Source organism: Rhinatrema bivittatum, chromosome 14 (assembly GCF_901001135.1).
Source record: "Rhinatrema bivittatum chromosome 14, aRhiBiv1.1, whole genome shotgun sequence".
In the NCBI taxonomy this organism is placed as follows: domain Eukaryota; kingdom Metazoa; phylum Chordata; class Amphibia; order Gymnophiona; family Rhinatrematidae; genus Rhinatrema; species Rhinatrema bivittatum.
This window is the reverse complement of record NC_042628.1, coordinates 78,867,315-78,891,972: the sequence shown is the minus strand read 5'-3', so window position 1 is coordinate 78,891,972 and position 24,658 is coordinate 78,867,315. Positions and strand designations below refer to the sequence as shown.

Sequence of the window (24,658 nt, the reverse complement as noted above, 5' to 3'; positions counted from 1 at the left end):
GCCGGGGAACAGGGATGGGCCATCCAGGTTTCTTGCAATGTGTTCCGCTTAAATGTCCCCTAATGCAGCTCCAGCTGAAACACCGAAGGTGTTTGCAACGTAGCGAATTGTGCAAGAAACAAGAAAAACCCAATAAGTACAGCTTTCTATTCGGTTGTTTCAAGACATTATACATTGATTTCAGAATGATTCCACAGAAGTGTTGGGCACATATTGCTTTTGAAAAATTTGAAGTATCATTGAAGAAAAGATACAAAGAAAATTGGGACATAAGGGCTTGTGATGATGGTCAGGACAGGAAGTCAAAGGTTTGAAGTAGTCCTTTGACTGGTCCGTTTGATGCCCTTACCACAAAAAAATTTAAATTCAAAAATCTAAGTGACAAGAGTTTTTGTGGTAAACAGTTTTGTGTATGACATTTGTTTGAAGTCTGAAATAAGAAATAAGATACATTGAGATATATCAGTATAACAAAATTTGTTCAGCCATTGCTCCCTTTTTAGAAATACAAAATTACCCCGCCAGTCTATGAATTAGAAAACCATAAACATAAAAGAGTGTTTATTCCCCAATTGATTTTATTTCTCTTATTGATATGCCGCTCTTCACACGTCTAAAGGCAGCTTACAAAACAAAGAACATTCACAATTTAAAACAACATAAAACCAATACACACAACATCACAAACACGAAAATCACTAGTCTGAAAAAAAAGAACAGTTTTTTGCTATTTCTGGATTCTGGAAAACGTCCTTAGTATGTCATTGCACAGCCCTATATGATGATTGACTTCGTTTTTCAATGCTATTTTCTACAGGTGAAAGGGCTGCTGATTAATCTGCCATACAGCATCAACAATGGGGAAATCATGATCTACAAACAAGGCTTTGATGCAATAATCCTGACTAACTTTGGATTCAGAACAACCTTCAACTATGATTCTCGAGTTTCAGTAACCATCCCAAGCACTTACGCCGGGGCTGTTGGTGGTATCTGTGGAGACTTCAATGGAGACCCAGGCAATGACCTGATCATGAAGAACGGCATGACCACAACAGATGCGACTGTCTTTGGGAAGAGCTGGAAGATGAAAGATGTCCGTGGATGCTCAGAGGAAGACAAGGGAGACTGCTCTGATAGGGCCTCAGTCGAAAGCCGCCAGAGAGAAAGCAAAGGGGAGTGTGGAATCCTCTTGGACAAGGATGGCCCCTTTAGGGAGTGTCATGCCAAAATTAATCCCCAGGGCTCTTTCAAAGACTGTGTGTATGACTATTGCTTCTACAAAGGTCGTCAAGATGCTATATGCAAAGTCATTTCCAGCTATTCCGCAGCTTGCCAAGACGCTGGTGCCACTGTATATGCATGGAGGTCTGCCAAACTTTGCAGTGAGTAGTCTATTATGATAGCTTTCTTTATATTCGCTGTGTCAAACAATATTAGTTTAGAAGAGAGAAATCTTCAGTGAACAAGAGCTTCAGCCTAATATTAATTACACCTTCTCCTTTAAAGTGCTTTGTAATAAAAAACGTTTTTGATAAGACGCCATGGGAAAAGACCATTTTCAATGAAATTTTCTCTCCTCTCAGCAGCTAAATACAGCCACCAAATTTCACAATGAAGCTAAATTTAGTACAGTAAAAGCTGTGGGAGAGGTCGGGGAGATAGAGGCTTTCATTTTGAAACTTCACCCATAATATTCCATGCATATTTTACACCTGCTATAAAGCAGACACAAAGTTTACAAATTTGCTTGCAGGTCCACAGATATTTTGCAAGCTCCCTTCTGGTTTTAAACCATAATTTCTTTGTTGCGTTTTTCCTTCTGTGATATCATAGGATTCCCATAATGAAAGAAAAGCTGGAAGGTACATTCTCATGGTATATAATAGACTAGCCTATCAATTAGCAGGTGACTTCTATTGTTTTACTCTTTTGCTTTGGTGTTGATACAGTCACAGTCCTTTTTGAGGGCTAGAATTTGGAAGGGCAGTTATGCAATTTTCAAATGTGAATATGACATAGCTGTGTATTTTCAAAATAGATTTATTTATTTATTTATTTATTTATTTATTATTTATTATTTATTTTTTATTTTTTAATTTTTTAATTTGATTAAAATTAAAATTATATTCAGTGCACTTAAGAGATTTGACATGGAAGTCAGTGCTTACCCACACATAGTTAACCCAAAGATCTTATTTTTACCAAGATACATACGAAGGACATTTTTCAAATGGATTTGATTTAGCCAGGTAACCAATAAAAGTATGCATCATGAAAAGCCCTTTTATAATAAGAAAATATGGTTTGTCAGTTTCTATCAACGTATAGCCAATCACAGTTATATGCATCATGAAAAGCCCTTTTATAATAAGAAAATATGGTTTGTCAGTTTCTATCAACGTATAGCCAATCAATCACAATTATAGGACCACTCACAAAAATATCCACAATTCATTGCTCACAGAGCAATTACTAAAAATGCACAAAAACACTGTTTTGAGAAAGAAGCATCGATCACACTGGTGCCAGACGTTAATCTAGATTATAATTCAGTTTATTTATATGGAAACCAGACGCCCAACATCTCTACCATAGCTACACAATTAGAGGCCAATTTATAACAGCAAGCTTAGGGCCGAAGGTCCCCGCATATAAAGTACAAGCGGACTTCAGCCCAAACGTTCAAAGCAGACCTTACGTGAGCTGAAAATGAGAGGACTGTGCATAGGCTTGTGTGGCAAAGGCTAGGAAGCAGGTGTACATCTTCATATGAACATTTACATGCCATGTTTTTGAAAATTGAAAGTACTCACATACATGGTTTATCTTCCGCATCCTAATAGCATATGTTCTGTCCAAGATACAGCCATGCTTCTGCTGGTGAAAGTACTTTAGTCATGCGTATAATGTCTTTATTATTTAATTACAGGTCGAAGCTGCCCTAAAAACAGCCATTATGAAATATGCCCAAGTGGCTGTGCCCCCTCATGTGCCAGCTTATTGGTCCCAGTTGCATGCAGTGCTGTCTGCAAAGAAGGATGCACATGTGACGAAGGGTTTGTCTTTAGTGGTGGCCAATGTGTTCCCATGGCCCAGTGTGGATGTGCCTACAATGGTATTTACTACACATCCGGAGAGCAGTTCTTTCCCAATGGCTTGTGCAGTCAGCAATGCACCTGCAAGGCTGGTGGAGTCGTTGAATGTAAGGCCTTCTCCTGTGGACCCAACGAGGAGTGCAAAGTGATAGATGGCATCCAGAAATGCCAACCAATTGGCTCAGCGAAGTGCCAAGCTGCTGGTGACCCACATTACTTGACATACGATGGTCTGGCCTATGATTTCCAAGGCACCTGTACGTACACGCTAACAAAGACAATCACTGAGAGCAGCAACCTGGTGCCCTTTGCTATCAATGTGGAAAATGAGAAGACTGGTAATGGTCAAGTAGCAGTCACCAAGCTGGTATCCATTGACGTTTATGGTTACAGAATCAGTCTCCTTCAGAACAAGAAAGGGTTCATCTTGGTAAGCTATGAAAAGGATGCCCTTTGGGCTGAGGGAAATGGATCCTGCCTGGAGGCAGGGCTATGGACCAAATGCCCTCTGGAGTGCCCCACTGGCCCTATTATTCTAAGAGTTTATCCAAGCATGGCCACTCTGAAAATTGGCACAGTTACAAAGCCCACGCAGTTCCTTGCACTTGCTGTTCATGCAAATAGAAGTTGACTTGAAAAGGTAAGTGTACAGATTTGAAAGTGCAATCTGTGCACGTGCTTTTCCATCTCCAACCTAAACACGCCCTAAAGGTCTGTGCATTGCAACTACACATGGCCTTTTAACACTGAATGTGGCCAAATGCTTTTTATTAGCATAAACACTTTGAAAATTATCCTCACTAAAAGCAGGTGCAAGTGATCCTCTGTACTTTGTATCTGTATGCTCAGATTTCTACTTTAAGAACTGGTGCAAATCCTGTAGATAAAAAATAGATTTGATCTTTGTCCCATTGCTAAAAGTTTTAAAATTGCCTCTAAAAAAATCTTACCTCTTAACAAACCTTTTTTTTTTCAGTTGCTCAATGGGTGACCCACTTCTTTTCTCCATAGTCCTAGATGTGACAAATCCCCCTGCTATTAATGTAGTGCTGAATCTTTCTGCTATTGCAGATCTTAGAAAGAACCTAATCACTGGGAACACATGCCTGAATAATTATAATAAAAAATATCCAACAACATGCAATTTATTCTGGTAGAGCAATAAGAAATACAATCCATAGATGATCTCAGGGTATGCACCAGGGCTTCGACAGTGGACTGAGCATCTCTCTTATATGCCTTTTCACTACTGAGCACATGTCACAGCTCAAAAAATAGCAACCAAAATGTTCTCTCTGTTTTAGGTGAATGGGGTGCTCAATAATCTCCCCCTTACCATTCAAGATGGAAAGATCCGTGCTTATCAGCATGGTAACAACATCATTGTGAGAACCAATTTTAACCTGGAACTGAGCTATGACTTGGTCTACTTCGTTCTGGTCACTGTCCCAGGGAACTACAAGAACCAGTTGGGTGGCTTGTGTGGGAATTACAATGGGGACAAGAAAGATGAGTTTCAGCTGCCTGACAAGACACTGGCTGCTGATGCCACCACATTTGGCTCTGCCTGGAAAGTCCAGATTGCCGGGGTGACCTGTGACCATGGCTGTGGAGCAGCTGGCAATGCCTGCCCTGTCTGTGAGGACAAGAAGAAGGAAGTCTTCCAGAATGACAACTATTGTGGCATTCTTAAAAGATCGAATGGCCCCTTCAGTGCCTGCTACGCCACAGTTAGCCCTGATGTCTATTACAACAACTGCATCTATGATCTCTGCATGGGCAATGGAGACAACAAAATACTGTGCCATAACATCCAGAGCTATGTGACTGCATGCCAGGCTGCAGACATCACCATCCAACCTTGGAGGAGTGAATCTTTCTGCCGTAAGTTTGGTCAGACTTCAAAAGCTACTGTTAATTGTTACTATCCTGTTTATTTTCAAGAACAGTAATTGTTCCAAAAAAAAAAACAAAACAGTGGTGATGGTGCAAAGGGCAAAACTCAAAAGACTTCGAAACACAATAGGGTATTCTACAAAGACTCATTTCTATTTCTGTGGATGGTGTTTTCATCCTCCTGTTGATGCCTCTATTTCCTTCTCTTCGCACATTTAAAGCATGGCAGTTCTTCCTTTATAACATTGCTAAAGTATGAGCATGCTTTCAAAATACCGATCCACCGTGACTATTTCATCTTGCTCTTTACAATGTTTGGCAGGCCTCCTAATGACCCATTTTTCTCCACTGCAATCGATTCCAAACTGAGTTGCACCACTTACCTTTCTTCAAATTCACTAGGACCTTGTTAAGTCATTTCTTTAGGTCCCCATCCTCTTCCGCTTATAGTTCAAGCTTTTCTTACTCCCTACAAATTCATTCACTCTGCAGCTCCTTATTATCCCTCTTACCTTCTGTCTCACTACGCCCTTCCTTGTGACCTCTGTTCATCTTTGCCCTTCCCCTCAACTACCAACTTCTGACCCTGCAATTTCCACCTGGCCAAGGCATATGCATGGAATAGACATCCTGATTCAGTAATTACATTTTAAAAAAGGTATAAAAATAATTTCATAACTTCACATTGTTAAATTATCTCTTTCTTTCATGATTCCATATTATTAAACAACCTTCAGAAAAGCTGATAAGGAACATAGTGAGGGCAAAGGTAGCGCCGGCGCCATTTTGAATATTGGCAATACGGCCCGAGTGCAGGAGGTCGCTCCCGGACCCCCGCTGGACTTTTGGCAAGTCTTGTGGGGGTCAGGAGGCCTCCCCAAGCTGGCCAAAAGTCCCTGGGGGTCCAGCGGGGGTCCTGGAGTGATCTCCTGCACTCGTGACGTCGGGTGACAGGAACCAAAATGGCGCCGGCACTACCTTTGGCCTGTCATATGGTAAGGGCAAAGGGCCACCGGTGCCATTTCTATTAATGCAGCCGTGGCCCGAGAGCGGGAGATCGCACCGGGACCCCCCCACTGGACCCCAGGTAATTTAAAACATTTCAGGAGGGTGGGGGATTTGTTTTAAAGGGTCGGGGTGGGTTTTAGGGTTGTTTTGGTGTGCCGGTTTTCCCGCCCTCCCCCGATTTACGATTTTTTGATGATAAAGCGGGGGAATTGCTATTATATCTCGGCTCTAACGATTTTTGACGATTTAAAATATATCTGACGATTGTTTTAAATAGTCAAAAAACGATTCACATCCCTAATATTCGCTAGCACAGTCTATTGTAAAACACTTTTCCTAGCGTTACCACTACAAATACTACAGAACTCGGCTGCCAGAATACTTACTGGAAAAAGCAGAAGGGATCATATCACTCAAACACTTGCCGATTTACACTGGCTGCCAATAGAGCAAAGAGTACAATTTAAAACGCTACGCTCAATTCATAAACTAATCAATTGTTATGCTCCTGCCCGCAAGAAACGTGGGCAGGCTCTTACCTTCTCACAGACAGCCAGTCAGGCTGCTGACGCTGCTGCTTGCTTTCTCCCTGAATCAGCTGGGGCTGTCCCCGCAGCTGTTCCCATGCGGCCGGCTCCTCTGTTCCTGCCTTCCCCCGACGTGCTGCTGCGATCCTGGGCCCTTCAGCCAGCAGGGAGGCCGTCTCTGCTGGTGCCTGCTACAGCCCGGGTCCTTGCCTGGCTGGGAAGCCGTCCCTGCCAGTGCTTGCAGCCTGCTACAGCTCTCTGCTCTGCCTGCAGTCTTACCTCTCCTCCTGGGGCTGTCTTCACGGCATGGAGCCGTTCCTGCAGTCAGCCCTTCTCCTGCTTCAGTCCTTGCAGCTCTCTGTTCTCTCTGCCGGTGCCTGCAGCCAGCCTTACCTCTCTCTGCTTCTTTCTGCTTCTGTCCTTGCAGCTGGGAGCTGCTCCACTGACCTGCCTTCACCCAGCTCCAGCCCAGGGCTGCTCCACTGCTTCCCTGGCCTTCCACGTGGCTGAGGACGCCACCAGCTTCCAGCTCTTCTCTCCAGCTCCCTAGGGCGTGAGCGCGCGTCTCTCTGCTCCTCTTCAAGGGCCAGCCAGGTGTGGCCTCCTGCTGACCCCTCCCTGGGCGTTGTCCACTTCAGCTCTAATAAAGGGCTCAGCTTTCAGTCTATCTTTGCCTTCACAAGGAGTTGGTCACTCCTGAGATCCTTCGCTCCAGGAAGTCGTCCGTGTTCCAGCACTTCTGCAAGGTCCTGTGTTTCGTGTTACCTGTCGGAGCTCCTCGTCCAGTCCTGATGTCTGCTTGCCGTTCCAGTCCCAAGGTCTGTCTTTTGATCCAGTACTTGTGTTCCAGTCCTGATGTTCCTGCTGTTTCAGATGTCCATGTTCCAGCCCTGAGGTGTGTCTCCTGTTCCAGTATCCGTGTTCCCGCTGTTCCAGATGTCCTTGTTCCAGCACCGAGGTCTGTCTTAATCCTTGTTCCTGATCTTGATGCTTTAACCTGCCTCGAAGCTGCCAGGAGTGCAGCGTATCCTTGCCTCGAAGCTGCCAGGAGTGCAGCAACCTGCTCTTCCCTGTGCTCTCCCGCTCACAGGGTGGTCCGCGACTCAGTCCCGCGGGTGGTCTGAGTAGGGCGCCCTGAGGGACAGTGCCCATGTCTTCCTTCAGCCCTCGTTCCTGACTCCACCTCTGTGCATCCAGTACCTCGTCCTGAGTCCACGTCTGTGCCTGTCCACGTCTTTGCATCCTGCACCTCGTTCCTGAAGTCCACGTCTATGCCTGAGTCTACGTCGGTCCTGAGTCTCGTCTGAATCCATGTTCCAGTCTTCGCTGCCCTGGCCTCCATCCGGCCTGCCGCTTCGTGCCGTACCCTGCGGCAGGTCCGAAAGGGCTAGGATCGGTCGGAGGACTGTTCACAAGACCAACATTGCGTTGTTGGGTCTTCCGAAGCGTGCAGATCCGGAGGAGGGCCTGTCTTCCATGTCACTCCAGCCCTGCTCCCGTCCAGCCCATGCTCGGGCATGCCACGCCTCCCTCGGCACCTCTTCAGAGCCCTCTGGGGTCGAGCCGTGGCCCAAGGACACACATCACCCAGGAGTGGGATCGCTCTCCTAGCGCTCCACAACATCAATGACGAAAATTCTGATTGGCTAAACACTGCATTACGACTGCGTCCCCCAAAGAAATGTCAGATCAGCCAATAAAGCTCTACTAACCATACCCTCAGTCAAAACAACAAAACTGACCCAAGTTAGAGAGAGAGAGCACTATCTCTAGCGGGTCCAATATTATGGAACACAATGCCACTCGAAATAAGATTAATGAAAGATTTAAAACTCTTCAAAAAAGCCTTTCACAGTGAGATCGGTAAGAACACCGACACAGCTGAAAGTCACCTAAAAGCGTAATTGCTTACTTTAATATTTTTATTATAACTAAGTATTAATTTAAGAGGACAGTATAAAAAGTATATGATTATCCTATTAATCATACAAATGGAAATTCCAATCCACTTCCCATATAGAGTATATTGTAACATGTAACAGAAAAATTTATTGGCATCCTCTAGATAATTCATTAACCAAACCAGACTTATTTACGTGTGTAATTGCAAACCGTTGTGATGGTGCATTTCTAAACGACGGTATAGAAAACTTTTTAAAGAAATAAAATAAAAAAATAATAGTGAGGAATCCTGAAAGTCTGAGATTATTCACAGTGTGAAGTTATGATTTTTTTTTTTTTACTTACTCCATTATTTTCTGATAGACATATTGGGTTCAAGGGGTGTTACTTTGAAATTGGCAAGCTTCACAAGTGTTTATTTAAGCATGTTATGATTACATCATATAACCCAGCCCTCTGCTAGAATCTTTGGAAGGTTGGCCTTTGTATGAAGACCCGAGTCTTTTCACTTGTTTAAAATGTAGATACCTTAGAAGTTTTTGCTAAATTTTCTTGGATCTTTTAAGGTCAATATTTCACCACTTTGCGGATCTCGGCAAGTTACCTGAATAAACTTATCCCGCTAACTTAGCTTTCCTAAAGTTGCCAGGTTAAGTAAGCCCATCTAACTTTAGCACAGGTCTACAGGGCGACCTCCATTGTTCCATAATTCCACTAATCTCTCCACCAAACTTTTCTCTCTCTTCCTCCTTTCACATCAGTCCCATCCACAGGCCTCCTTTTCTTTTCCATTACCCCTGATCTTTTGCAGCACTCTAGCTCCCCCCTCCTTTTGCCATTGCTCCTTTTACCATTGCTCTTACTTTGCTTCACCTTCGCTCTGTTGCCCTCTCGTCAGCTCTTCTCTCTGTCTTTCAGCTTTTGTTAAGAGCTACATTCATACACTCACCAGATCATGGACTGGCTGCAGCAGCACCGTGGCTCTCTCATGATCAGCTCTTGCATCCGCTCGGGGTGGGCATAGAAGCAGCAGATTGCCATTCATATCTAGGAGCTCTCTGATGGCTACCAAAAGTGCCCCTGACGTCACCTTTCCCACAGGCAGCACTCTGCCATCCCTCTAGCCTGGTGCTATAAGTCATTTTGGCTGCCAATCTCCTCTGCTTTCTCCTGAGCAGGCTTCAGTATCCATCATCATGATTCTCTTTCACTGACTGGACCCCAATAAAGCAGCAGCAAAGCTTCTCTCTGTCTTGCTCTGCTACTGAGCTCTCTCACAAGAGTTGTAATCATGGCCACACGCTGAGTAAAAGTTGTGATTTCAAAACTGAGCAAGCAGATTCTCTCTAAAAATAAATTTAGCCCTCGGCCTCTAATTAGAAGCAGGTTATACTAATATATGGTTTTGCATCTCACTCTTGTTTTTGTTTTGTTTTCCTGTCAAATTAAGCTCTGGCCTGCCCTGCCAACAGCCAGTACAAAGTCTGCGCAGACACCTGCACCATGACATGTGCTGGACTGAACGACCCCGCCCAGTGCCCCACGACCTGTGCGGAGGGCTGCGAGTGCAATGACGGGTTTTTCTTCGATGGACAGCAGTGCATACCCATAGAAAACTGCGGGTGCTTCGAGAGTGGAAAATATTTCAGGGTAAAGAACCGATCATTATTTTATTAGACTGGACACAATTTTCAGAGTTTGTGCATTCCTAATATTGGACAGAGAGAATAATGTTTTTTACATATTGTAAGGGGTACATTTCAGTTAGGTGTCTCACAAAGTACAAAGCACATATCACCCACATAGGGGATCATTTTAAACAGCTGCCTAAAGTAGGTGCCAAAAATGTACATAAGGGAAAATCTGCCCCGAAATTTCTTCTTGGTGTAATATTCTTGCTGAGATTGCCTTGCTGGACAAACTCACTTTTATGCTTAGGGATAAGAGTGACCTGTATGATTCTATTTGGTGCCCTTTCTGCACATGGAGAAGGTGCATTCACTAAGATGTATCCTGCTGACTGTATGTACCTTTCTATTAAGTGCTATTCCCTGTATGTACCCAGATCAGTCCAGCAGATGGAGACAGAGAAAAACTTGAAGAGCACCCCCTGCATCCTTTCAGTATTCTCTGTCTCCAGCAGATGAAGGTGGCAGAACCTGCGGTCCTGGTCTAAATCTCCAGTTTCGGCTAAAATAAAAAAATAAAGGGGAAGAAATTTTCTTTCTCCATTAGCCAAGTTTTGATCAAGCAGGACTTTAAAAAAGAAAAAAAAAAGGCAAGTAGTATAGTTGTCCTCCCAGGGGGTAGGCAGGTCCCTGTGGGACCATCCCCCCTGGTTGCAGGCAGAGCTAGGTGTTGTTGATCCTATTAGCCCTAGTACCCGGAGAGCACTGCCCCGTGCGCGAGATTACCGGTGGTCCGATCCCTCCCCCGTGCTCACAGAGAGGCGGCATTCCTCTGGTGAGGCCGTTTGAAAAAAGAAAATAGACAGTTTTGTTTTTAGTTGTCGGGGCAGCTCCCTATGGGTTTTTCCCAGGCTCCGGAGGCACTTTTTCTTGCAGTCTCTCCTCTCCCTCAGCCAGTCATGCCGCACGCAACGCAATGTTTGGCCTGCACGGAGCTGGCTACAAGGCTCTCCCGCGATGGCCTAAGGACTCGAAGCCTCCCCGGGGGGGAGGGTCCTTCGAGGATGGCAAGGAGTGCAGCGGCGAGGCCCTAAGGCAGATCCTGCGGTGCGGGTCAACAGCTGCCAGATCGGGAGAGTCTGCCTGACTCATTCCTGCAGGAATGGTGGCCATTTTGACTTTGGCTGCCGTGGCGATTCGGTCAGCAGGGGGAGGGCACCTTCCTTTTTCACTCTCCCCTCCCGACTTGAGTCTGAAGAGTACTCAGGGTTCATTTCATGCCTCTCCTGATGATTTGGTGACCCCCACGTGGGGGTTTCCCCAGAGTCAGGCGACATGGAGACACGTACCGTGCCAGCGAAGCATCCTCCTCGGAAGATACCCAGTCGGTTAGATCCGCAGGAGGCTACTCGGATTCGGAAAAACCGAGATCAGGGGGGTCCTGCCTTGGGGGCCTCGGACCCACTGAATCTCCCAGCCCTGGATCCGCTGTCACCCATGCCTCTGGATCCTCTGCGATTCGATCAGGAGGAGGAACTGGGGACATCAGTTCCAGTGGAAGGTAATGATCCAAGGGTACTCGGTTTGTTCCAGAGGGATGAATTGGATCTGCTAATTCTGCCTATACTAGCAGAGCTGGGGCTTACGCCTCCTCAGGAGGTCCCAGGTCCCAGCGGACCCTGTCCTACCAGTCCTAAGTAGTCCCGCTCGGACTTTTCCTTTCCATCCGATGCTTCTGCAGCTTATGTTCCAGGAGTGGGATACTCCGGAGGACAGCCTGCGAGTGGGGAGAGCAATGGATAAACTTTATCCTCTGCCCGAGGAGTCCTTGGAGCTTCTCAAGGTGCCAAATGTGGATGCTTGGGTGTCGGCTGTCACCAAAAGGTCAACTATCCCGGTGGCAGGAGCGGCGGCTCTTAAGGATCTCCAGGACAGGAAACTCGAGGTCCATCTTAAAAGGATTTTCGAGGTGTCTGTGCTCAGTGTAAGGGCGGCTGTTTGGTGCAGTCTCATGCAATTGGCGAACCTGAGGTGGGTTCAACAGTTCGTCAGTGCTAGGGATCTTTCTCCTTAAGAAGAAGAGTAGGCTAAGTGTTTGGAAGCGGCAGTGGTGTATGACGCAGATGCTTTATACAACCTTCTCCGTAACTCGTCCCGGACTATGGTATCAGCAGTTTCGGCCAGGAGGCTCCTGTGGCTCTGGAACTGGTCTGCTGATGTGTCTTCCAAGACTCAGCTGGGAGGACTCCCTTTTAATGGCAAGTTCCTTTTTGGAGAAGATCTGGAGCAGCTCATAAAGTCCTTGGGAGATAATGAGGTGCATAAACTGCTGAAAGACAAGCCTAAGGCCTACAGTAATTTCGTTCCTTCCTGCTCTCATTTTCGGGGTCAGCGCCACTTTCGTCAGAACAGGGCACCGCCTTTTGCTCAGCGGCAAGCATCGGCGAGATCCTAGGCCTGGGTTCACTCCTTTCGCGGTTGCAGATCTTCCCGCGACGGAGTTGCACAAGGCTCTTCATTGCCCAAGTCCTCCCAATGAGATAGCGCCGACCCTTTCCTCCTTCCCAATTATAGGGGGTCAGCTCTCCCTGTATTACGAGGAGTGGGTCAATATAACGTCTGACCAGTGCGTTCTAAACATCATAGAACACGGTTACACTGTTGAGATTACTTACCTGGTAATCTTGTTTTCCTTAGTGTAGACAGATGGACTCAGGACAAATGGGATAGTATCCGCGTGCTAGCAGTTGGAGACGGATCTGACGTCAGCACGGGGGCGTGTATATATCCCCACAGGAAGCGCAGCTGTTCAGTAATCTTCCTTGCAAAAGCTGTTATGGATGTGTGTACTGACGCTCAATGAAAAGTAAAGAAAAAAGTGAAAACAGGCCTCCCCTGACCGATTGACAGTGGCTGGAGACCGCCAGCCTTCCCAACCGGAAGGCGTGGATATAGGCAGAGTGTACGCTCTTAGGAAAACAAAAGTCAAAGGCTTACCTGGAATCAGTGAAAACCCATGTACACAGGCAGCTGGGCGGGATGCTGAGTCCATCTGTCTACACTAAGGAAAACAAGATTACCAGGTAAGTAATCTCAACATTTCCTGGCGTGTAGCCAGATGGACTCAGGACAAATGGGATGTACCAAAGCTTTACACCCCGCCTGGGCGGGAGGCTGCCTGAGGACCATGCAGTACCGCCCTCGCAAAAGCCGAGTCCTCCCTGGCCTGGACATCCAGACGGTAGAACCGAGAAAAGGTATGGAGGGAGGACCATGTCGCCGCTTTACAGATGTCCGCCGGTGACAGCATCCGGGATTCAGCCCAAGACGCCGCTTGGGCTCTGGTAGAATGAGCCTTAACCTGTAGAGGCGGAGCCTTCCCAGCCGCCACGTAGGCGGCTCTGACCACGTCTTTAATCCAGCGGGCAATGGTGGGCCGAGAGGCCGCTTCACCTTGCTTCTTCCCGCTGTGTAGGACGAACAGATGGTCTGTCTTCCGCAGGTCTTGAGTCATTGTCAGATACCTGGGCAGCAATCTGCCGATGTCGAGATGGCGTAATAAACGGCCTTCTTCAGATTTCTTCAAACCTACCGTGGTAGGCAAGGATATGGTTTGGTTAAGATGAAATTGTGAAACCACTTTAGGGAGAAAGGAGGGAACCGTCCGAAGATGGATAGACTCCGAAGTGATACGTAGAAAGGGATCACGGCAGGACAGCGCTTGTAGTTCAGAGACGCGGCGAGCGGAGCATACGGCCAGCAGGAATACCAACTTCAGGGTTAGAGACCGTAGAGACAAGCCCCGAAGGGGTCGGAAGGTGGATCCCGCAAGGAAATCCAGAACCAGATTAAGGTTCCATAAGGGTATAGGCCACTTTAGTGGCGGACGAATATGCTTGACGCCTTGCAGGAAACGAGAAACATCAGGGTGCTTGGCGATAGTCTTGCCACCTCTCCTGGGCCCATAGCACGATAGTGCCGCTACCTGAACCTTGATGGAGCTGAGGGAGAGACCCTTCTGAAGCCCATCCTGCAGGAAATCCAACACAATAGGAATAGTGGCAGCATGTGGACTGGTGCCATGAGAGTCGCCCCATTCTTCAAAGATTCTCCAGATCCGTACGTAGGTGAGGGATGTGGAAAACTTGCGAGCCCGGAGGAGTGTATTAATCACAGGCCCCGAGTAACCCTTTTTCTTCAGTCGAGCCCTCTCAATGGCCAGACCGTAAGAGAGAACTGAGCCGGATCCTCGTGCAGAATGGGACCTTGACGTAGAAGGTCCCGGAGAGGAGGCAGGGGGAGAGGCTCCCCTGCCAGCAGGCGTCTGAGGTCCGCGTACCAGGGTCTTCTTGGCCAGTCCGGGGCCACCAGAAGAACTAGGCCCTGGTGTGACCGAATCCTGTGGATGAGGGCACCCAGTAGAGGCCACGGGGGAAAGGCATATAGAAGAGTCCCCGGAGGCCACGGCTGGACCAGAGCATCGATGCCGTGCGAGCACGGGTCGCGTCTGCGGCTGAAGTATCTGGGTACTTGAGCATTGGACTTGTCTGCCAGTAAATCCATGGCCGGGATCCCCCAGTGATCGACAATCATCTGGAAAGCTGTGGGGGACAGCTGCCACTCGCCTGGATTCAGGCTTCCTCTGCTGAGGAAGTCCGCTGTGGTATTGTCCTTCCCGGCAATGTGGACGGCGGAGATGTCCCGCAGATTCGCCTCTGCCCAAACCATGAGTGGGGCGATTTCTAGAGATACCTGTCGGCTTCTGGTTCCGCCCTGACGGTTGATGTAGGCCACCGTGGTGGCGTTGTCGGACATCACTCTGACAGCTCTGTGCCGCAGCCGTGGAGCGAAACGAAGGCAGGCCAGTCTGACTGCCCGGGCTTCCAGGCGATTGATGTTCCATGTGGACTCCTCCCTGTTCCAGCGCCCTTGCGCGGTGAGTTCTTCGCAATGTGCTCCCCAGCCGCTTAGGCTGGCATCCGTGGTGAGCAAGATCCACGTGGGCGAGGACATCCGCGACCCCCTGCTCAGGTGGTCAGACCGCAACCACCACCGCAGCTGGGTCCGAACATGGACCGGTAGAGGGAGGTGCGTGGAATAGGCTCGGTGATGGGGGCTCCAGCGAGAGAGCAGGGAATGCTGTAGTGGTCTCATATGGGCTCGTGCCCAAGGCACCACGTCCAGAGTGGAGGCCATGAGACCCAGAACTTGCAGATAATCCCAAGCTAACGGCCGACTGGTTCCCAACAGATACTGGATACGCTGCCGAAGTTTCAACTGTCTCTTGGTCGTAAGACTGACCGTGTCCGCCCGAGTGTTGAACCGTACCCCCAGATATTCTATGGACTGGGAAGGCTGTAGGCAGCTCTTGCTGAGGTTGATGACCCAGCCCAAGCTTTCCAGAAGGGCGATCACCCTGTCGGTTGTCCGCAGGCTCTCCACTCGGGATTTCGCCCTGATCAACCAGTCGTCTAGGTAGGGATGGACCAAGATCCCGTCCCGCCTGAGTGCCGCCGCCACAACCACGATCACCTTGGTGAATGTCCTTGGGGAGGTGGCCAACCCGAAGGGGAAAGCTCGAAACTGGAAGTGGCGGTCCAGAACCTTGAAGCGTAGGAAGCGCTGATGATCTGGATGTATCGGAATATGAAGATAGGCTTCGGACAGGTCTAATGCCGTGAGGAACTCTCCGGGCTGGACTGCGGCTTTGACGGAGCGCAGAGTTTCCATGCGAAACCTCGGCACCCGTAAGTACCGATTGAGGGATTTGAGGTCCAGCACAGGCCGAAAAGTGCCCCCTTTCTTGGGCACTATGAAATAAATGGAATAGTGTCCAGAATTCACTTCCCAGGCAGGCACTGGGAGGATGGCGTTCAAGGTCAGGAGCCTCGTCAGGGTGGCCTCCAATGCTGCCTTCTTGAGCGGGGAACATGAAGACTCCACAAACCTGTCCGGAGGAAGATGATGAAAGTCCAGATAATACCCCTCTCGGATAACTGCGAGGACCCACTGGTCCGACGTGATCTCGACCCATCTGGGGTAGAAGAGGGTCAACCTGCCCCCTATGGCTTCGTCCCCCAGATGAATCGGCAAATTCTCATTGTGGGATGCGACCGGGACCCCCACCCGGCCCGTTCCCCCGTCTGCGCAGCCTGGACCGAAAGGACTGATTCCTGGCCGGAGGACGCGGCGTCTGGTAGCGCCCTCTATATGGAACAAATCGCTGTGAACTCCTGCCCCTGGAGGGCCGGGGACCGGAGCGCTGTCCCCTCCTGGACCGGTCTTCTGGTAGGCGAGGCACAGGAGAGGCACCCCAGGAAGCGACAAGCTTATCAAGGTCACTGCCAAACAGAAACGAGCCCTGAAAAGGCAATTTGGTGAGGCGAGACTTTGAAGGTGTATCAGCGGACCATGGCTGGATCCATAGGTGTCTCCTGGCGGCCACGGAAGACGAGATCCCCTTAGCCGTGGTTCGAACCAAATCCGATGCGGCATCGGTGAGGAAGGAAAGAGCGGGCTCCATGTCAGCCGCCGGAGCGTTGTTCCGGACCTGAGACAAGCAGGCACGAGTGACCACCGTGCAACAGGCCGCAATCCTCAAAGAAAGAGCTGCCACCTCAAAATTTTGCTTCAGAATGGCGTCCATCCGCCTGTCCTGGGGCTCCCTGAGGGCCAAACCCCCTTCCACAGGAATGGTAGTGCGCTTGACCACAGCGCTAATTAAGGCGTCCACCTGAGGGCATGCCAGGAGGTCCTGGAGAGCCGGTGCCAATGGGTACATGCCTTTCAGGGCCCGGCCCCCTTGAAATGAGGCCGCCGGTGCCGCCCATTCCAAATCAATGAGTCGCTGAGCTGCCTGCAAGAAAGGAAAATGGCGGGCTGTAGGACGAAGACCTTCCAGCAGGGGGTTCTGCGCAGAAGGAATCGAAGCACTGGGTCCAGTGATATCCAACTCCGCCAGACACTGAGACACGAGGTCCGAGAGGTCCTCCTTAGGGAAAAAGCGCCACATAGTCCTATATGGCGCAATCCCCAGGGGGAGGTCCCCTTCGTCCGGGAGTTCGGACTCGTCCGGTGAAACCTCCTGGTCCGAGTGATCGGGACTGTCCAATAGCGGGAGGTCCCGCTCCCGAGAAGGCTGCGAGGGTCCCGGAACAGGATCCCTAGAGGCTGCCATCATGGCGGCAGCCGCAGCATGCGCCGTAGACGCCGCCACCGCAGGAACCGCAGCAACCGCCGGAAGAACAGGCGCAGCAAGGACCGTAGGGGCAGGACGCGAAGCCGTCTGCATCTGGACAAAGGCATGAATTCCCTGAAAAAGATCCACCCAGGAAATGGAAGCAGCCTCAAAACGCCGGGGTACCAGATCCCCCGGGATTCCTGAGCGGTCGAGACTGCCTCCCAAATCCGGGGTAGCCGCAGGTGAACTGTCAAAAAACTGCGGCTGAGATTGGTCCTGGCCGGAGGGTCCCCCGGCCGCCGCACATTGGGTACACAGGGAGGCGGGGGTCAGTACCCGCGCGTGGCACGAAGGTGGCATGCGGAGCAGAGGCCCAGAGCTGAAACGGCTAGAGCAAGTGGCGGCGCAGCTGCGGCCGCGGCTGCGAGCTGATCCATGAGCAAAATATAGCAAGCGTGCGCTTCTTATGCGGCAGCAATAGGCGCAGGCTAGAACAGGCGCACAATAGCAATAGGATGCGGCAGCAATAGGCGCTGAATAGAGCAAGCGCACAATAGCAAAGGCAAGCGGCAGCAATAGGCGCTGAGCAAAACAAGCGCACAATAGCAATAGTAAGCGGCAGCAATAGGCGCTGAGTAGAAACAGGCGCACAATAGCAAGAGTATGCGACAGCAATAGGCGCTGAAAATAACAGGCACACAATAGCAACAGGCTGTGGCAGCAAGAGGCGCTGAGTAGAACAGGCACACAATAGCAACAGTGTGCGGCCGCAAGAGGCGCCGAGCAGAATAGGCGCACAATACTAAGCAGGTAGCAAGATACACCTAATGGCAGACATATAGCAGCAATATGCGGCACATACTCACAGTGGCAGCCAATAAGCAAGAACAAGGAGGAAAGAAAGCCGCGCCCATTACAGGCGCGGAATACCTGAGTAAGGCCACAAATGGCGTCCTCCACGGCTTGCCACGCCGCCGGTCCTCTAGATAGCGGAGACCTGGGTGAAGAGACGTACGCCTTACCAAATCTTCAGCGCTGCCGGGCCGGATCACAGGCGGTCTCCGGCTGCGAGGGGAAAGGGCCGATACCTTTCACCGCCGCGGTTGAGGCACTGCACCCGCCACCTCGTCCACGCCGGGAGCGAGGGCCTCGGCGGGACCGAGGACTTTCACCTCCGGGGGACCACGACAGTCACCCCGGGAAGCTCAACTGGGGGGCACGGCCAGAAAGGCCCCTGAGGAGCGCGGGGCTCAAAAAGGTGTTGAAGAAAGGTAAAGTAGAATCTAGAAGAGAAGAAAACAAAAATGAAAGTAGTCTTGGAAAGCACGCTGAACCAGCGTGCAGGCACTCCAAACTGCTTTGGAGACGGAAATTACTGAACAGCTGCGCTTCCTGTGGGGATATATACACGCCCCCGTGCTGACGTCAGATCCGTCTCCAACTGCTAGCACGCGGATAGTATCCCATTTGTCCTGAGTCCATCTGGCTACACGCCAGGAAATTTAGAATTTTCTCGCCCTCTGTGAGACCTGTTTTCGGTCTCTCCCTGTGGCTCCCCAGTGAAAAAGCAGATAATGGGCCAGACCCTCCGTCAGCTGGAAGATCTGGGAGACATTGTTCCTGTCCCCCTGGATGAGGACCAGGAGATAATCCATCTATTTCGTGGTCCTCAAGAAAGAGGGCACCTTCCAGCCGAAAGACCTGAAGAAGGCGACAGAGCTCTCAAGGTGCCACATTTTTTTTGGAAACTCTGCACTCCATCATTGCTGCCGTACGCAATGGAGAGTTTTTAGCTTCCCTGGATTTGACGGAGGCATATCTGCATATCAGAATCTGCAAGGATCATCAGAGATTTCTGCGCTTCATGGTCTTCGACAGGCATTATCAGTTTTGGGCCCTTCTGTTCGGCATGGCGACGGCCCGCTGTACCTTCACCAAGGTGATGGTGGTGGTGGCGGCTGCCCTCCGGTGGGAGGGGGTACTGGCTCACTTGTATTTGGACGACTGGCTCATTCATGCGAAGTCAAAAAACCTCTGCAGACTGGCGGTACACAAAGTGTTGCATCGCCTCCACTCCCACAGTTAGATCGTCAATCCTCCCAAGAGCTATCTGATTCCTTCACAGGTCCTGGACTTTTTGAGTGCGCGATTCGATACACGAATCACTACGTATTCCTCAGGCATGAACGGATAGTCAAGCTGATGTCTCAAATTCAACATCTGTTGTCACTGCCAGTACCCAGGGTCTGGGATTACTTGCAGGTTCTTGGCTCTATGGCATCCACTCTGGAGTAGGTCCTCCTCTGGGCCTTTGCTCATATGTAACCTTTGCAGAGAGCCTTGCTTTCCCTTCTGGGATCCAATGTCAGAAGAATTCCAGGTTCCTTTACCAGTCCTGGTGTCAGTCATATCCAGTCTTGATTGGTGGCTGATCATCGACCGCTTGGAGCGAGGGATGGACAGGAGGTTCTTCAGTGGGTGATTGTGACCACGGACATCAGTCTCTCCGGTTGGGGAGCCGTGTGACAGTCTCAGTCGGCCCAGGACCGGTGGTCGCGACAGGAAGCGCAATGGCCCATCAATCGCTTAGAAACACAAGCAGTGTACTTTGCGTTGCGGAAGTTCCTTCCTCTCATCCGCCATTGGGTGGTACGGGTCTTGTCCGACAATGCGACAATGGTGGCCTACATTAATTGTCAAGTGGGAACAAAGAGTCGTCCCGTAGTTTTGGAAGTGGACCTATTGATGGCCTGGACAGAGCGCCATCTGGCTCTGTTGGTGGCCTCTCACATAGCCGGGGTCGACAACATACAAGCAGACTTCTTGAGCCGTCAGAGCCTGGACCCCGGAGAATGTGAGTTATCCGAGGAAGCAATGACCCTCCTCTCTTGCCAGTGGGGCACTCCTCATTTGGACTTGATGGCGACTCAGAAAAATGCAAAGGCCCCACGCTTCTCCAGTCGCAGAAGGGAACATGGGGCAGAAGTGATAGATGCCCTAGTCCTTCCTTGGCCTAGCGACGTTCTGTTCTACGTGTTTCCCCCATGGCCTCTTGTAGGCAAGATTCTAAGAAGAATAGAAATTCACCCAGGAAGGGTTATCCTTGTTGCTCCGGAATGGCCCCGGAAACCATGGTTTGCGGATCTCATCAACCTGGATGTGGATGGTCCGCTGTGCCTGAGTCATATAGCAATTTTCAAAATCCAGTTACCCATGTAAAGTGCATCTAACTTGGGTAAAACCTATTGACAATTCAATGGCATAGATTATAGCCCACGTACACAGGTAAAGTTCATTTACACATGTCCGCCCCCCCCCCCCCTCCCATTGTAAGGGTGTAAATTATTTTGAAAATCAGGCCCTTCATATGGAAAATCGAAAAATATGTGCATAAGTGCAAACCTTTCCCCAGTCCTGTCCCTGAGAACTTTTCCCCTCAGTGCAGGTGAACTTACATGCAAACAGGACATATGAGAATACATTTACCCGCATATCAGGCGGCGTTTTATAAAAGGTAAAGCACTCTCTTACCCACGGAAATGCCCTGGATGATTATCCTCATAGGGGCTCATTTATTCAACTGCTATATTTTACAGCAGGAAAGGAGAGGGAGGGGGCATTCCCGTAGTGTTTGGCTCCTCCCTGCAATATGTATCACGGAAAAAACCCATGACAGGGACACGAGGCAAAACACACGATGATTGTCCACTTCGCCCAGGGCTGCCATCATGTTCATACCTTTTAGGGGTATCAGACTATGATGTAAAGCGATAACACTTTTCTGAATTCAAATAGGAAATCCAAACTCCAGTGGCAGGAAATAAGTAAACGGATGCACTTCCTAGTTAATGAAAATGAAATGGGTCTGTAGTTCTTTACTTGTTTTCCACTGAAGAAAAGAGACTGTGTGAGAATGAGACCTTACAGTGTTCAGCTTCCTGCTCAACATTGTTTCTCTCAGGACTCATTTACTTCACCCAGACGTTTGCTTTCACTTTCATCACCAGAGAGATATTTTAACTAAGAATGGGGAGAGTAATTTTCAACCAACCCCTGTGGATAGCCTGAATTTTCCAAGCAGAAAATCAGAGCTAGAAATCCATGTTTGCAATGGTGCAGCTGTTTGTTTGTCCGGGACTTAGCTGGCAACCCTACTCTTAGGCGTCGTGCCTCGGTACTCACTGAGCAATGCTCTTTCCTAGGTCCTCTATTCTCCAAATTTGCATGCAATAACCATTCTACTATAATATATGCCTTCTGAAACACATATTAAATTATAAGTCTGAAGACAGCAACATGAGTGAATATATTTCCGAGATAGTAATGTGCCACGGTGTTGGATAAACATGGTGGGCAGTTTGAGAAATAGTTTCACTTCCAATCATACCCACAAGCCTTCATCAGCATGGAGTCATGTTCTTTCAAATCGATTAACTTATTATTGAATTGCACTACCATGTTAATACGGGCTGTTTTCTGCTGATTAAGTGCACTTGTTGTATACATATGCAATAGATGAGCATTGAGAAGATTCATTATTATAACTGGCTACAGGCGCAGATAAAGTGACTTTATGAAGGCCTACGCACAGAGAAGCGAAAGCTGGGATTCCAGCTGACTGAAAGGAAGGTAAAGCAACATGTCCAATGTCACAGAAAGTGTCAGTGGCAGAGCTGAAGATGGAAATTTAGGAACTTAGGATCCCTGACATTAATCTATAATCTATAGGGATGTGCAGACAAAAAGTTTATGTTCATAAGTCCATAAGTCGAAGGTGAGGGTCAATTTAGGTCAATATGGACATATGTAGAATTCCATAAGTTGAGGCTATGTCCATACGTGCACCGGTTCCCTAAATAAAAATTTAAACCCCTCGCCCTCCTTAATCCCTCCCCCCCAAGACTTACCAAAACTCCCTGGTGGTCCAGCGGGGAGTCAGGAAGCCATTCCTGTATTCCTTTGCGAGGAGCACGTGACGTCAGCGTCACTCCGACGTGACGTGGACATCACGTGGTCCACGGCGGTTCTGCTCCCGGACCCCTCGTTGGACCCAACCGGAACTTTTGTCCAGCTTGGGGGGGCCTCCTGACCCCCCCAAGCTGGCCAAAAGTTCCGGCCACTCCGCGCCACTCCGACGTGACGTGGACGTCACGTGGTCCACCACGGTTCCGCTCCCGGACCCCCCGTTGGACCACCAGGGAGTTTTGGTAAGTCTTGGGGGGGTCAGGAGGGTGGGGGGTTTAAGTGTTTATTTAGGATCAACGATTTCCAACTTATTCAACATAGCTATGTTGAATAAGTTGGAAATCGCGATCGTTGCGCCTCATCACTTTTTTAAGTTAAAAAAAAAAAAAGTCGTGTTTTACATATCCGTTCAAAACGAATGCACACCCCTAATAATCTATAGACTACACCACTTTCTCTGTGGGCAAAGGGTGCTCATAGGGGAATGAAGGCGTTCTGCACTCCTTAATTCTCATTCCTGCAGACTGGCATGCAGCTCCATCGGAAAACGTCTGTCGCCCCCTACACAGTGCTAGTGTTATAAAGGCAGTGGTCAGAGTAGATCCCAGGCTTGATTTTGGCACGACATTCTTAGAAAGATCCTGCTGAGGACATTCTTTAGTAAGGATCCATTTGGGAGTTGTCATGGATTGGGCATTTGTCACCACAACTATCAGGGCATTCAAAGCTGCACCAAACTCATTCACATTTCTGGTGGCTTGACTGTTGGGCAGCATGAAGTCATCTTTGGTATCATCATTGAAATTGCTACAGGAACCAGCCACTTTACCCTTGTAGGAGCTGGGGATTGCAACAACCACATAATACCAGGTGTCTTAAAGGACTTTCAGGCCAAAGTCCGCCTGCAGGATGATATTGTTGTCTTCCTGGCTGATCCGTACTTTTCTATCATGCATAATCACTGGCAGGTTGACAATTTCTCCATCAATCTATAATAAGACAGATGCACAAGAATCCTTTCAAATTTCACTGGACCACCTGAATCAGCATCTTCTTATTTGCCCTTAGGTTCCTTAAAATCCCTCTCAATAAGAAAAATTAGATTATTTCACTGTATCAAGAGACAAATAGATACTTTATGGACTTGATTTTCAAAGTGACTTACATGCATAAATCTATGTTTTATATGCAAAACTGGCATTTTTAAACTCTATTAGGGTGTTGGCCATTTTGCATGTACTTTTACCTGCACTAAGAAGAGAATTATTGGGGGGGGACCTGCTGAGGAGCAGATATAACTTTCTACACGTATGTATACCAGGAAAACCCGCAAATTTTCAAAGCTTGAACCTTCAAAACCTCTTCAGATGTCCCCATATGGTCTCAAAAGTTTATGTATCACATTTTTGGATAACTCATTTAGCGATCAAATCAAAGGTTTCACAGCATGAAAGGAATACACTGTATCATGCTAGCTTCCCAGTTAAGAGGTATCTTTACTGGAGTCACAAATGTTTATTGAAAACAACAGAATGGAAGGCATGATTTTTCCCAGTTTCAAAAAGTTGACTCTCTTCCATTTGATCTTTCAGTTTGGACAAAGCATTGTGTCATCGGAATGCAAGCAGAGATGTACCTGCACCGCTGTTGGTATTATGTGCGAGATAACGTTCTGTCAGGATGACGAGACCTGCATGCTGAAAGAAGGAGTATACGGCTGCTTCAAGAAGGAAGGTCAATGCACCCTAATCAAAGAAACTCAGTTCACGACTTTTGATGGCATCTCTGGGAAAGTGGCAACCAGTGGACATTTTGAGATGGCGACCAATGGCGGCAGTAGCCCCTGTGACATAGTAAGGGCAAAGGGCCGTCGGCTGCCAGTAATCAAAATGGCATCGACGGCCCTTCGCCCTTACTGTGTCACAGGGGCTGCCGCCGCCATTGGTCGACCCCAGTGACATAGTGAGGTTAAAGGGCCGTCGGTGCCATTTTGACTAGTGGCAGCGGACAGCCCAAGTCCAGGAAATGGCTCCTGGACCCCCGCTGGACCACCAGGGACTTTTGGCAGGTCTTGGGGGGGGGTCAGGAGGGTGGGGGGTTGTAGTAAATTAATTTGGTAGGTCTTGGGGGGGTCAGGAGGGTGGGGGATTGTAGTTAGTATGGCTCTCATGGAATTATATTTTAAAATATGTGGCATTCATGGCTCTCTCAGCCAAAAAGGTTCCCGACCCCTGATATAGATTCTACTGAGCATTTAATCTCTTATATGATCTTTATCCTGTTGTCTTCTTCCTGCCTTAGTCTTTTGATGCCATTCCTCTTGCTGTGTTGTTCTACACCTACAATTTATGGTTTAAATTGCCAGTGCTGCTGCTGCTGCTCCAAGTCTCTCTTTGGACCTTTCAGTATTTCTACCTCTGTTCCAGCTGAGTTCTAGGTTCTTTTCAGATTTCC

General features: G+C 48.8%; 1 protein-coding gene across 1 annotated transcript; it reads left to right on the top strand.

The window, feature by feature from the left end:
• The first annotated feature begins 1,027 nt into the window (after positions 1-1,027).
• Positions 1,028-24,513, top strand: LOC115075646 (IgGFc-binding protein-like). Its single transcript, XM_029576219.1, has 6 exons — positions 1,028-1,385; positions 2,933-3,528; positions 4,403-4,982; positions 9,882-10,081; positions 23,797-24,040; positions 24,506-24,513. Exons 1-6 carry the CDS (start codon positions 1,034-1,036, stop codon positions 24,511-24,513), a joined length of 1,980 nt encoding a protein of 659 aa, XP_029432079.1. The 5' UTR covers positions 1,028-1,033.
• Positions 24,514-24,658: the final 145 nt, after the last annotated feature.

What these genes read in the sequence shown, in the direction of transcription:
- LOC115075646 (XM_029576219.1), top strand. Translation starts at nt 1,034, where the DNA reads ATGAAGAACGGCATGACCACAACAGATGCGACTGTCTTTGGGAAGAGC. An exon ending in GAGGAGTGAATCTTTCTGCC is followed by an intron (nt 4,983 to 9,881) that starts GTAAGTTTGGTC and finishes TGTCAAATTAAG; the next exon opens with CTCTGGCCTGCCCTGCCAAC. An exon ending in AGAGTGGAAAATATTTCAGG is followed by an intron (nt 10,082 to 23,796) that starts GTAAAGAACCGA and finishes TTGATCTTTCAG; the next exon opens with TTTGGACAAAGCATTGTGTC.